The sequence below is a fragment of the Panthera pardus genome, unplaced genomic scaffold (genome assembly GCF_024362965.1).
Source record: "Panthera pardus isolate Hobbes unplaced genomic scaffold, ASM2436296v1 HiC_scaffold_17, whole genome shotgun sequence".
Classification (NCBI taxonomy): domain Eukaryota; kingdom Metazoa; phylum Chordata; class Mammalia; order Carnivora; family Felidae; genus Panthera; species Panthera pardus.
The window spans coordinates 142,413,205-142,427,607 of NW_026526732.1; the positions used below are offsets into that span (position 1 = coordinate 142,413,205).

Consider the following 14,403-nt stretch of genomic DNA (forward strand, 5'->3'; position numbering starts at 1 on the left):
TCCCTGGGATTGGATCCCGGTGCAGGGTGGGGCAGGGCTGTCCCATTCTCCCGCAAGCCTCCTGGGCACAGGAGAAAACTGAGAAAACTGGGCACAGGCAGGCGCTGGCTGGGGAGGGCACCCGCCGAGCTCCTAGCCCCTTCCTTACGCCTCTGCCCTAGGCCATGGCTCCAGGCCCAGGCCTCCCTGCCTCTCTGGCTCTGTGCAGACCCCGAGCCCCGGCGGCGCCCGACGACAGGGCTCCACACTGCGCCGTGCCGGGCACCGTGCTCCTGCTGCTCGCCTACCTGGCTTACCTGGCGCTGGGCACCGGCGTGTTCTGGGTGCTGGAGAGCCCCGCGGCGCGTGACTCCAGCGCGAGGTTCCAGCGCGAGAAATGGGCGCTGCTGCAGAACTTCACGTGTCTGGATGGCCCGGCGCTGGACTCGTTGATCCGGGTCAGGGGCGAGCGGAGGCACGGGCGGGGGGCGGGAGGGCACGCCCCGGATCGGGAGAGAGGAGGTGGGGATCGACGCGGGACGACTGGAGCGGGCGGGGGATGGGAGGGTTGGGCTGGACGGCCGCGGACCGGCTCCGGGGGGGCTAGAGGGAAGCGCACCTTAGCGCCCTGTCCTCCTTTAGGGCGGAGAGGGCACAACCCGCCCGGTCCGGACGGTTGCTGGGCGCAAACACCCTACTTTGAGCACGGGACGACAGGGGGCGCACCTAGCCGGGTCGGGCCGAATGGGGGCAGGGCGCGCTGGACAGGCCTGGGAGGTGGCGGGGCAAGTGTCCCACTAGGACCGCGCGGCGCTGCGTCGGGGTCGCCCCGCGGGCGAAGGACGAAAGGGCACGCCCGACCCCTTCCAGAGAGAGTGCAAACAGGAGAACTGGGGGCGAGGAGCAGTGTCAGAGGAGGAGCAAGACTGAGGGCAAGGTTGGAGTCTTGGGGGCAAAGGGTACAGGACACGCTCGTCCCAGCGGGTGAGTGGAGGGGAGCTCGGAGCTCCCAGGGCGCAGACCCGATCGGGAACTAGCGGGGGCAGGCACAGGGGCGCTCTTCGGCTGAACCCGTTTTAGTCCTGTCTTCCGACTCAGGGGCTAGACGCGGAGGGGAGGTGCAGAGGTCTCCGAGCACGGAGACTGCTCTGGGGGGGTGGGGACCCAGAGGGGCGGGGGGAAGGGAAAGGCTGAGGAGGCTCTTAGGGGCGGGTCATCGCAGCTGGGTGTAGGTGTCCTTCGACTCGGGGCGGGGCCGCACCGGACTGGGACCTGCGGGATTTGGCGGATGCTTGATCGGCAGACAGGCTGCTGTGCCCCTAGCCCCGAGTCCGCGTCCCGTAGTCCCGGTGCCGCCTCCATCGAGGAGGGCAGGGCCTGAGTGCAGGGTCGCCAACCCAAAGCCAGTCCCCAGAAGGTAGCAGGGAAATGTCCCTGGGTGGGAAGTGACATGGCACTGCGGCAGTGGTAGAGTCCTGAGCCCTTGGACCGGGCTGATGGTGTAGGGCCTGGAGCTGGGCTGGGGAAGGACGGTCTCCGCTAAGGACCTCATGTAGCACCTCCACCGCCCCCACCTCTAAACTTTTACAAACACCGCGGGCTGCCTGGTCCTGGAGGCTGGGTGACACCCCCTTTGCAAAGGTGGAGAATTTCAATTCCCGGCAGCCTAGGCCCAGGGAAGAGGACAGTGATGGCAGTGATAATGGTAAATGCTTCTGTGTAGCACTTACTGTGTGTGGAACCTTGTTCCTAGACTATTAACTTGTATTAACTCCTTTCCTCCTCACCTACCTCACAGGTAGGTACCATTTTATCATCCCCATTTGCGAGATGAAGAAACTGAGGCTCAGAGACGTTAAATACAAATACATGAATGGCTGCACAGCCAGGGATGGGCCTGTTAACCGCCAAGATGGATCTCAGTGCAGATGTGTGTATGTGGGTGTTTCCCACCTTTCCTCACAGGGCTTTCATTTCTGTACACTTCCCCCACAACCCCCTTCAGCTGCCCCTGCACTTTTTTTAAGTGCTTCTTTATTTCTTTTTGAGAGAGAGACAGAGAGAGACAGAGAGAGAGAGACAGAGAGACAGAGAGGGGGGGGCAGAGAGGGAGGGAGAGAGAAAATGCCCAACGGTCTCTACTCTATCAGCTCAGAGCCCGATGTGGGGCTCAAACCCACAAACTGTGAGATCATGACCTGAGCTGAAGTCAGACACAACTGAATGAGCCACCCAGGTGCCCCTCCTCCTGCACTTTACCCCTTCTTCAACCATCCTGTGGCTTTCACCATCCCCAAAATAAGAATGTGGTGTCTCCAACCCAGATCCCCCCCTGAGGGTAGACACGTGTGTGCAACTTCCTCAGATCCCCCCAAAGCAACAACCCTCCTCCTCCCAGCTGGGCCCTTCCACCTATTCTAAAAGTCTGTCATCCAGCCCGCATCCCCACACCCTTACAGGGGTTTCGATGCTTCCCTGACTACCCACACCAAATAGGACCAGAGTCCTAGGTTTCTGAGTGTCTCCTCTCTGTTCCTCCTGGCCCACTCTGTGCTGGATGCAGGCCAGGCCCTCTCCATCACTCACCCCTCAAGAGTCTCTCCTCTTCTGGTGTGCTAACACCTATGCTGCCAGCTTCCAGGGAACACACAGACTTGCTCTTGCCTCCTCTTTGCTCACTGACCTTGGAAGAGGCCTGCTGTTCCATCCCTGGCATGGCAGAGCCAAGCGTGGCCTGGCTCCCAGCTGCCTCTCCGTCTCCCTGTACTAGATCCCAGGCACAGTCCTGTCTCCCAGGCTTTGCTCCTGCTGTCCCATCTACCTAAATGTCCCTTCTACCAGGAGCAGTCCTTTTTGACCCTCAAAGAAAGCCCAACTAAAACATCACCCCCTCTGTGCAGCTTCTGCTTCTACCCCCGTCAGAATAAACATCCTTCCTCTCAGTATTCCTACAGCATTATATTGGTAATAATATTGATGATGGCAACCACTGCCACTTACTACGTCCCACGTACTGTTCTAAGTCTACACCAAACACCTCACTGTACCTTCACAAACAATTCTATGAAGCAGGTGCTATTACTATTCCCATTTTGCAGGTAAGGAAACTGAGGCACAGAGAAGTTGGGTATCTTGTCCAGGACCATGCGGCCGCACTGCCTTAATGCCCAAACCTGCACTGACTGTGCTGTATTGGTTAAATCTGTCTCTGACCCACTGAGGACTGACACCCCATGTCCTGCCTGGCCAGTGTCTGTTGCAAGAATGGGAGGGAGCAAGAGAAGGGGGAAAAATGGTGTTCTTCCAGCTGGTGAGACATCCTGAGCTGACCTGGGCTCTGGGGTAGAGAAGGAAAGGAGCTCTCTCCATGGTCCCTGCCCCTGGGGAGGCCCTGATTGGACAGGAAAAGAGCCTGCTTGCCCTGGAAGGGCTGAGATCAAAGAGTGGTTGTGACGATTGTCCATGAGTGTGTGTGTGTGTGTGTATGCACCCCCATGCATGTGTATTCATGCACACATGTGTATGTGTTTGAGTGCAGGGGCCCAGTTGCCCCACAGACCATGGTGGTCACTGCAGCCTCTCCCCCAGGGCATCGTCCAAGCGTACCAAAGTGGGGACATCGTCCTTGGCAACACCACCAGCATGGGGCGCTGGGAGCTCGTGGGCTCCTTCTTCTTTTCTGTGTCCACGGTCACCACGATTGGTAAGAGCAGGATGGGGCCAGAGTGGGGTGGGGAGTGTGACCCCGCCCCCCGAAAGACAGGGGTCAGGGGACCGGTGCCTTTTGGAAGAGTTACTAGGCCACTAGACTCCAAGTGCACTCAGGCCCAACAGCGTGGCCACCATCTGTGGGCAGAATCTGGGGCCGACCTGGGATTTGCTGAATCCAGTTCTGCATTTTACTGAGGTCTCCAAGAGATTTGTGTGCAACACGACATTTGAGTAGGGCTGCTCTTGGGGGATTTCTGCCCCACACAACCTTTCAGGACATAGAGAGCCCCCGTGTAGCAGTAAGATGTGTTTCAGCTCTCTAAGTCTCCTGGTCCCCTGAGCCAAGCCCACCCAACACTGGGGATGTGGAGGGCAAGGGAAAATTGGGAAGGAAAGAGGGGCAGAAATCCAAAAAGACCCTTTCCATCCCCTGTTCTCAGTGTTGGGGAAAGGTGGCCATTCCTGGAGGCCTCTCCCCAGCTCACTAAGGCACCCCTCGCACCCCATCGCCATTCTCTCCAAGCCCCCTTCCTCCCTCACACAGAGAGCCCTGGGACCAGATCTCCCTCCCTTTTCCTTAGCCCAGCCTTCAGGAGAGTGAAGGTGGAACCAGCCCTGGGAGGGTGCCTGGGGGCTGTTGGAAGGGGAAGGAGGAGAGCAGCCTAGGTCCCTCCAGCTCTGAAACCCAGGAAATAACTCAAGTCCAAAGCCCCATCCCCCTTCTCTGGCGGAGGCCCCGCTCCTGCATGACCCTGGAGTTACCACCAGGTGGCAGGCGGACACCACTGCTGGCCAGGGCGACCTCTACCAGCTCTTGGCCAGCCAGGATCCTCTCCCAGGCAACCAGTGTCCCAGTCTCTGTCCCCACCCACAGGGGAGCCAGGCAGGAGCTCCCAGCGGACTCTGCTTAGCTTTAAATCAACCAATACTTCTTGGAAGCGGGTCTCAGGGCTACACAGGGGCTTGGGTAGTCCTCCACCTTGAGGCAAGCATGCTTGGGAGGCCCCTGAGACTCCATGGACCCTGTGGCCATGGAAGAACTAGCCAGGATGGTATTTATTCACCTTTACACCCCCTGGGTCTACAGGGCCAGCATACAGTGGGCACTCAAATTCCCAAAACACCCATCCCCTCCAGCCCTTAGTGATTTCCGGGGCAGGGGGGATGTTCGATGCAGAGTCACTGTGGGGAGGCGTCCTAGCTGTGTGGGGGGTCTGTAATCTCTAAAGCCCATACCTCCTACACCCTTGGTCCATTGAATTCCGAGTTTGGCAGCCCGTCCCTTTGTCTTTACTCGGTTCTGCCCTAAAGCTATCTGAGACAGCTCTGAAGGGAAGGAGGGCAGAGGAAGGGGGAGCCCAGCCCTCCCTGCACACGTGGTCTACTTGTACTAGGCACCGTGAGCGGCACTTCTACAATTGAGATTTCATTTTGTCTGTATGGTCCAACTTCCAAAATAGGGCTTATTATTTTCATGTCACGGAGGAGGAAACTGAGGCACACAGAAGTTGCCCTTTCCCCAAGGAAAGTAAGCAGCTATGGGGTTTGAAACCCAGCTGGGGGACTACCTTGCTCTTTCCAATAGTGCCTGCCTTTAGAAGGTTTACAAATACAGTGGAAATTCTAAGCAACAGGAAGAAGGAGAGAGCCATTCTAGGGTGAACAGGGGGGAAGTTCATGAGCTGGTGATTCTGACCACACACACATGCACGCACACACACGTGTGCGCAGAGGGCATGCAGAGAGAGGAGGAGAGGAAGGGAGAGGAAGATGGGGTACACGTGGAACACTCCATGAAGGAAGGAAGGGGTACCCTGAGGGGCACAGCAGAGGACTGCCTCCTTGGCGTCCCTGTCATCCTGGGTCTAGTACCCTGTAAGGGTTGTACTTTCCAAGCCCCAAAATGAAATAATGTCTGACCGGCCCATGAACACCTCTAGACCAGCTGGACAGGCCTGAGCCCTGCCCCCCCCCCCAAATTGTCCATCATCTATGAACTCCATCCATGGCTTGTTCATTTGTTCACTCCTCTAGCCATCCATTCATTCAACAAATAGACTTAGTAGCTGGGGGAGTCAGAAAATTCTAGTGAGACAATGGTGAGCAAAACTGGCAAGTCCCTGCCCTTGGGGGAGCTGATGTTCTAGTGCAAGAGGACACCCAACAAGCAAACAGATACATAGGCAATATTCAGGTGGTGGGAGGTGCGTAGAGAGAAATAATGCCAGGGAAGGGAGTCTCATAGTGATGGGGAACTATTGTATATAAAGTGGCCTTTGAAAGCCTTGCTGTAATGGTAACACTGATGCAGAGACATGAACGGAATAAGGTAGAAAGCTGTGTAAGTATCTGGGGAAGCAAGTGCAAAGGCCCTGAGCGAGGAGTGTTGCTGATGGGCTTGGGGAACAGTAAAGAGGACCAGGTGATTGGAAAGGGTTGGAAATGAAGGCTGACTTCAGAGGAGGTACAAGGCAGCCCAACCACACAAGGCTTTCCTGGGATGTCCTAGGGGTTGACTAGCAAAGTGAAAGAGGTGACAGGAGACCTGCTGAAGGGAGAGGTGGCTTAGATGGAGCCATGGTCACCGAGAATTGAGCAGGCAAATGAGGGCTTCACTGATATCCACTGACGGCGCTGAGCTAGGGCTGGCTGAGAATGATGGGGAGAAGAAAAACTCACTTAATGCCAGCCTGAGAAAGGGAAAAGCTTCACGGGGGTCCTCCCAGACTTGGAATCTAAGTGCTACCATTCCACAGGTTAGAAAAGACCCCGAGGGACAAAGGATAGCACTGGGAGGACCCACAGTTAGAAGAGGAGGGGTCAGTGAGGAGTCAGGCATCCCTGGATACCAATAGAGTTCCCTCCTCTAAATGAACCTGTAAAAGCCAATTAGGCGAAGAATGGATGAGGCTCTAGAAGAGGTTGCTGAGGGACTCAGACCACAAGCTGGTGGAGTGGAGTTCAATCATTCATCCATTCATTCATGCGGCAAACATTCCTTCCACACCTTCTGTCTATTACAGGCTTGAGGGCTCACATTCCCATCTATGGCACACTGCAATTGCCTCCTTTTGTCCCGCATGCAAACACTATGAGGTAGATGTCAACATCTCCATCTCACAGACAGGGAAACAGAAGCTCAGAGAAGCCAAGCCACTTCCCCAAGGTCCCACAGCCTTCAAGGGGCAGAGCTGGGATCCAAACCCAGGAAGCACTTTTGATTCCAAAGCCCATGCTCTAAATTGTGCATGCTTTGGCCTCTCTTGGGACCATCCCCTCTGAGACCCCTCAGTAAGGCGAGGGTCAGTGTAAACCACCAATTTCAATCCAGTACAAGTAAGCGTGGAGTATGTGGGAGTGCTGACCAGTCTGGGCAGGGGGACAGGGTGCAAGGCATCCATTCATCTATTTACACATTCATTCCCGCATTTCACATTCATTCATTCATTCATTCTTAAACTCATTCAACACACATTTGGTGAGCACCTAATTAGGTATCAGATCCTGTGCCAGTTGCTGAGAATATAAAGCTGATTATGACCCCCTGCTTTTGAGGGGCTCATGACTCTCGAGGATGGCAGACTTGGAACAGATCATTCTTATACAGTGGGTTACCCTCAAAGATGGCCAAGTGCTGGGGGAGCTGCTGTACTGGGGCTGCCATTTATAGGCAAGCAAGGAGGGAAGCATGCTCTTGGTAGAGGGAGAGTCATGTTCAAAGGCACAGAGGCAGGAGGGGGCCTGGGGATTCGCAGGGCAGGAGTGTGGCCAGAACTGGGAAAGTAGGGGACCAGATGGGCTCAGAGATGGGCTGGGTGAGACTTTGGACCTTCCAAAGGAATAATGACGGGTCATAATCTGGGAGACGATATAGTCAGGCTTGCATTTAGCACAAGACAGGAATGTGGGGGGGGGGGTGACCCAAAAGTGGGGAGACAGAAACGGAGGAGAATGAAAGAGGAAAGGATGTCCAGGCTAACTGAATCTGTGGAGGAATGCCTCATCGTCCCCTAGCCTCCCCCATCCCTTATCTTCATGACAGAGAAGATAGCCAACCTCCACCTGGTCCTCCATCAGGTCACCTGATTGCCCATCCACGGCCCCTCGCTCCTGAGGGGTTTGGGAGGGAGCCCGGGTGTGTTAGTTAGGGCATTCTGCAAATCAGGCATCAAGGCAGAATCAGATGTACAAGAGGCATATGGGGGGGAGGGGAGGGAGGCCTTTGAAGGCTGAAGAAGGAGCAGGAGAGATGGTGACAGCCGGATTGCAAAGTAGGCATGATGCCTGAGAAAGGAGAGAGAGGATGGGAAGGGCCTGAGTAGGCCCAGCCTCAGACTGCAGGTGGCTCTGAGGAAGGCCTGGCCAGGCCGGGCAGTGGGAGCCCCAGGCAAGACTGCCTGCCGGGGATGCTGCATTGGCTTGGGGGCCGTGCCCAGAGACAGGAGCCTGGAGGCCGCAGGGCCCTGGCTCAAACGGTGCAGCTGATCCCGGAGATGCAGCACCTAGAGGCTCCACGCCCTTCCATGCCCCTCTCCCATGTCCACCCAGAAAGGGGGAAATGAGGGAAAGAACGGAGTCTTACCCTTTGTGGGTTTGAGCTCACACACACTGCCGAGCCTCCTGGAGCTGTAAAATACAGAGCGGAGTCCCCAGCTGGAGTAGAGGGTGTTCTGAGGGAGTGAAGGTATAGGGACCCCTGCAGTCCTGGTTTGGGAAAGGAAGGCCTCGGGTAAATGCCAGCTGGAGGGGTTTAGGAATGAGGATCCCTGGGGATGGAAAGGTCCCCTGATGTGCCTCTGTCTTGCCTCAGGCTATGGCAACCTGAGCCCCCATACGATGGCCGCCCGCCTCTTCTGCATCTTCTTTGCTCTTGTGGGGATCCCACTCAACCTCGTGGTGCTCAACCGACTGGGGCATCTCATGCAGCAGGGAGTGCATCACTGTGCCCGCAGCCTGGGGGGCGCCTGGCAGGTGCATGGGCTGTGGGAGTGAGGGGGGGCTGGGTTACTTCTAGGATGAGTGGGGTAGTGGGAATCAGGAGGCCCAGGGGGGCGGGTCACTGGAAGGAGCAGGGGTTACCTCTGGGAATCAGGGTTACTAGTGGGGATGTGGTGGGACTGGAGGCCACTGCCCAGAATGGAGGTCATTAGTGATAAAGGGGCATCAGTAGAGAGCACGGGGTAGCAGCTGGCCGACTGGAAGGGTATCAGCCAGCCAAGGTCTTGCCCAGGAACCTGGAGAACACAGAAAAGGTGGAGGGGCCCCAACAGCCCCTTCTTGCCAGGAGGGAGCGTATCCCTGTCTCCTGCTCAGGATCCCCCGAGGCTGTCTGTTCCCCAAGCACTGGGCAGAAGCCACATGGGGCCTGGGTACTGCATGCACCCACAGGACCCGGCCAAGGCTCGGTGGCTGGCGGGCTCCGGTGCCCTCCTCTCGGGCCTCCTGCTCTTCCTGCTGCTGCCCCCACTGCTCTTCTGCCACATGGAGGGCTGGAGCTATGTAGAGAGCTTCTACTTCGCCTTCATCACCCTCAGCACCGTGGGCTTCGGCGACTACGTGATCGGTGAGAGATCCCTGCAGGCAGTAGGAGGGCGGCTGGGCACTCAGCTGCCTGGCCTCCACTCGCCTGCTCCATTGGCTGGCACCTGTTGTGCGCCAGGCCCTGCAGGGTTGGGGGGGGGGCGGCGCTCGGAGGCCCAGAGTCCAGAGGACACAGTCCTGGGAAGGTTCAACCTGCTTTGTTGTGTGATGGGGCTAAAGTCACCCAGGTAAAAAGTGACAATTGGAATTTGAACCCAGCGCTTGGGGCTGGCTATAAGTCACAGCCCTGGTTCTCTTGACAAGCGCTGAAAATGTCCACAGGCTCAACTGTTGTTATGAGAGCTCACCAAATTAAGAGAGTCCCTGACCCTCCCTCCCTGGTCCTTCCTTGTCCCAGGGTCTCTCCTCCCCACTTCACCCCACCTCATGAAACGCCAAGCTTCCCACTGTCCCTGGGCTGAGGACCATATGTTCCACACCACAGGCCACAGGGACCAGGCTGGAGAGTCTGGGAGACTCAGGAAAACCCGCCTCCCCTGACCCCCGTTGGCAGATGAACTCTGAGTGCCAGTAAAGAAGGGCTGTGTGGTCCAGAAGGCCCAACATGAGGTTTAATCAGCCATCACTACCCAGTGTGGGCAAGACAGGGGTCCCAGAAGCCACTGACCTTGCATGATAAAGCTGAGGCAGGTGCCCAGCAGGTGGCAGTGGAGGGACATTCTGTGGGGCCGCAGGGGTGGCTGGGACCTCAGCTCAGCCTCATTATCCCCCTGTGCTGCCCTCCCCTGAAGGTTCACCACATGAGCAGTGGCCCCTGGCACCACCACCACACTGGTCTCAAGGACCCCTGGCCCTAAATTAGGGAGGAGGCCCTGTCCTTCTTCACATCTATGGAGACAGAACCCAGCCTGGGATATTGAAATGAGGTCTTACCAAAGTAACAAACAGCTAGCTAGCACCTCAAGCCACCTAGAGTGACAACTGTCACCCCCATTTTACTGAGGAGAAAGCTGAAGCTCAGAGAGGCCAAGCCATTTGCCCGAGATTGCACAGCTAGCTAGAATTCTGATCGGCTGACTCCCAGACTCATACTCTTTCCAGACCCCGTCACGCACCCCCTCTGGGGCCTCAGTGTTCCTATATATAAAATGAGCGGTCAGGGCTAGGTGATGGCTGAGACCCCCTCCGTGCCTTCTCACCTGTGTTCAGTGTCCCCCCCTTCCCTGAACCTCTCTTTCCTTAAGAAGAAGCATCCTGTGTCAGGGGCCTCATGCTGTCCCTTCCCAATATCTTCAATCCTGGAGGGAGGCTGTTGCTCTGAAAAGAAATTTTTGAGAAGGTTTCTTCCAACTGGGAACATTCCCACACCTACCTTCAAAGTGGTGAGACAGGTCTGAGGAGAGCTTAGCCCAGCGGCTCCAAGGGCCACATCTGTCCCCGTCACAGATCAGAGAATGATTCTTGGATCTGTCCTCTCCTCTCTGTTCCCACTGCCATCTTCTTAGTCCAGCCAGGCCTGTTGTACATGGCTGGTTATGTAGGTTGGGCACTATACAACCCTAAAGTGTTGCCATTCACATAAAGCACATGGAATGGCACCCATAGATTTGTGAGGCCTGTATCTCTGTCCCTGCCTTGGCTTTTAGGACCTTTAAAAAATTACAAGTGTTATCACGTCACCTGCCTAGGTCCTGCGAAAACCTTCAGTGTTTTCCCATAGTCTTAGGATGGAGTCCCAAATCCATGGGTAGGCTGGTGAGGGCTACTCTATGGCTGAGCCCTGCCTCCTTCTCCACTCTGAGCTCTCCCTCTTCCACCCTGTATCGGGGCCACCAGGGGCTCAGCCATAGCAACCTCAATCCAGGGCTATGTGATGTGATGGGTCCTGCACCACCAGGGCTCAGGGCGTGAAACTTGGGATTTGCCCCAATGGTAGTCCTGAACCCAGAAGACCTGGTACTCTGAGGGTGTCCAGTGCAAGGAGAGGGGAGGAAAAGTGGGAACAAGGCTCTCAACAACAGTCTCCTGGTGCCTACTGATCACCAGGTCCCCCAAAGTTTGGTCCTGGGTGGGAAGAGCTGACAGCAGGCTCCCCTGGAATCCTGCCTGGAGAAGCCTACACGAGGAATCTTCGTAAGGATGTCCTGAGGCTCCACATTCCTCCGAGGCAGGGCAGATACAGGTCTAGACACAGACACCCAGGGAATGGCAGGAAAGGCCTCCACCAGCATCAAGGGAGGGCCTGCGACATCCACGCAGCAGTCTCTACTGGAGCAAGGAGGGCTGATCAGGGTCCCTGCTTCCTGCCAGCCACCCTGTGGGGAGTGGCAGGGCCAGGAAGGCTGGAGGATGGGGCCAAGGCCTCCCAGAGTCAGTCCCCTTCCACCGAACATCCTGACTGAGGAGACGTGGTTCAAACCCATGAGGCCCCCCCCAAAGACTGCTCCCACCCATGTCTCTCCACCTTCTTTGTCCTCCAAGGACAAGGTCAAACCCTTTTCTTGGATGGGAATGCTGAGGTCTACCACCTGGTCTCAGGGCGCCCATTGTCCCTGTCATAGCAGCCCCGCGGGTGTTGTCTTCATAGCTGCTCCTTTTCCCGAAGGCCATGGCCAGAGCAGCACCCCGGTCCCAGCCTCCTGCTCCTCCCTGGCCTCATCCCCCACTTCCCCCAATTGCATTTGCAACACAGTTGAGCGCCTTGCCAGCTGCCAGATCACCCGCCACTTATGATTTCGGCTAAAAAATGAAATAAAATGAGAGAAGGACACCCCCTCCCCTCCGCTGCCAGGAGCAAGCCGAACTGGTGGGTGGCAGGGGCCAAGAGCTGGCTCACCGCTGATCTCATTTGGGACTGCCAGCGGAATCTTGGCCCCATAACTCAATCAGCCTAATCCAATCCCGGCTCCTGCCAGGCAGTGAGGTGGGGTCCAGGGCTGCAGGCTCATTCCCGAGCTGGGGCCCAGGAAAGGGACCCAGGCCTGAATGACAGGGAACAGAGGTTGTCTTGGGGGCAGGAGACAGAGGGATGGGTGGGACAGAACACCAAGACAGAAAAAGATGTTGAGAGAATAAGAGGACAGACCTCGCCCTTGAACAATCCCGATTTGATGAGGGTGACAAGACAGACCCCTAGGAAAGAAGGAAGAATTGAGTTATGGAGTAGGCTCTTGAAATGACTTATCTAAGCCCTCCAATGACCTCCATCTGTCCCTTCCCTCTGCCATTACTCACCCAGTCCTGATTATGTTTGGGGTGCCGGTGTGGGGATCCCAGAGAGAATAAGTAACTTAACCCAGCAGAAGCACATGGGCTGAGGTCTATCTTCTGGATTAGGGGACGTTCACTAGGCCATGAGGAAGTGGAAATGAAGAGCATTCTGAGCTGGAAGGACAGCAAATACAAAGGCCCTGGGGCAGGACTGGAGATAGATGGGAGAACAAGAGAAAGCCCAGAGTGACAAGCACAGCACTCAGCAGGGAAAAGGTATGCAAATCAAGGCTGGGGGAGTAGATAAGGGCCTTAGGACTTCATCCCAAAAGCCAAGGGCTTGGGAAGAAAGTATTCTCCTCATTCACAGGTGAGGGATATTCAGACAGATGAAGGTCACACAGCCAGGGAGAACTGGGGCAGGATACAAACTCCAGTGGTTCCACCTGTTGTCCCCAAAGCTCTTGGCAAGTTGCCTCTGTTCAGATATGAGGAAACCAAACACAGAGACAGGCAAACAACAGAGCGGGCATCAGAATCTCTTGGGAGGCTTGTTAAAACAGATTGCTGGGCCCACCCCAGGGTTTGCATTCAGTAGGTCTGGAGGGGGACCCGACCATTTACACTTCTAGCAAACTCTCAGGTGATGCTGATGCTGCTGGTCCAGGGTCCCCACTTTGAAGCACTGGGATAGAGCACAGAGTCCATCAGAAGGACAAAGAGGAAATGTAGCTTCCAAACTCAACTCAGAGTGGCAATCCAGGGAGGCTTCCTAGCATCCTATAGCAGTGACCACAAGGCTAGCGATCTCAGACCAGTTTGAACTTCCCATATTCTGCTCATATACATCAAGCCATGTGTGGCTGTTTCTGTTTGGGAATGTGGCCTTGACTTTGCCAGACCTCTTTCCTCTGACTTTGCCTCTCCCCGCCAGGGATGGACCCCTCCCGGAGGTACCCGCTGTGGTACAAGAATACAGTGTCCCTATGGATCCTCTTTGGGATGGCGTGGCTGGCCTTGATCATCAAACTCATCCTCTCCCTGCTGGAGACCCCGGGGAGATCATATTCCTGCTACCACCACAGCTCCAAAGAGAACTTCAAGCCCCAAAGCTGGAGGCAGAGCCCCGATGGGGAGGCAGAACCCCGTTTGCCACAGTCAGGCTGCTGTCCAGAGGGGCCTGTGAGAATCATGCAGCATCCAGAACCCTCTACTCAGGTCTCATGTTGTGGAAAGGGCAACTAGTTATACTCCCGTATGCATTCCATCTTCCTCAGTAACAAGAGCCCTGGCTTTAAGTTTGGCACGTAACCACCCAGACTAAAGACTACTTTTTTATCTTCCCTTGAGGCTATTTGCAGCTATATGGTTAAATTCAGCCCAATTGAATACACGGAGAAGAATCCTGTGGGACTTATGACTGACTTTTTGTGGCAGGTAGTGTGCTCCTCTTCACTACTTCCTTTTTCTAGCTGGCTGCAATACTGATATAGTGGCGGGAGCTCTGGCAACCATATTGCACCATGAGGTAGAAGCCATGTTTGAGATCGGTGACACAGTAAGACAGAAGAGCCTGGGTTCCTGATGGTTGAAGAGCTTCCATAACAATCTGAACCGAATACCTTCAGACTTCATTTGTGTGAGTGAAAAATAAATGTCGATCTCGTTTACTACAGTTTTATTTGGGGTTTTCTGTCACTCACAACCACAACTAATTCTAACTGACCTACGTACCCAGAGACAAAGGCAGCATCTGAGACTGGAACATACACAGAATCCACTCCTTTCCCAGGTGAGTTTGCCCAGGACTGGTAGAAGGAATGGATTAAGGGCTGAAGTTCAAGGCCCCCTTCACGTCCAGAGACCTTCCAGGTAAACTCCCAACGGTCAGGGTTGATACAGCTAATAGGCAGCTGGCCCCAGTTTGGCTGCTGAATCCTTGCTCTGTGTCTCCCTCACACC

The 14,403-nt window shown here is 55.8% G+C and overlaps 1 protein-coding gene across 1 annotated transcript; it reads left to right on the forward strand.

The window, feature by feature from the left end:
* Positions 1-62: 62 nt before the first annotated feature.
* Positions 63-14,102, forward strand: KCNK17 (potassium two pore domain channel subfamily K member 17). Its single transcript, XM_019457018.2, has 5 exons — positions 63-437; positions 3,568-3,682; positions 8,501-8,661; positions 9,079-9,253; positions 13,376-14,102. The coding sequence occupies exons 1-5, from the start codon at positions 165-167 to the stop codon at positions 13,684-13,686; spliced, it is 1,035 nt and encodes a 344-aa protein (XP_019312563.1). The 5' UTR covers positions 63-164; the 3' UTR covers positions 13,687-14,102.
* Positions 14,103-14,403: the final 301 nt, after the last annotated feature.

Coding starts and splice junctions, on each gene's coding strand:
- KCNK17 (XM_019457018.2), top strand. CDS start 165: ATGGCTCCAGGCCCAGGCCTCCCTGCCTCTCTGGCTCTGTGCAGACCC. Junction 438..3,567: donor CGCTGGACTCGTTGATCCGG/GTCAGGGGCGAG, acceptor CCTCTCCCCCAG/GGCATCGTCCAAGCGTACCA. Junction 3,683..8,500: donor GTCCACGGTCACCACGATTG/GTAAGAGCAGGA, acceptor GTCTTGCCTCAG/GCTATGGCAACCTGAGCCCC.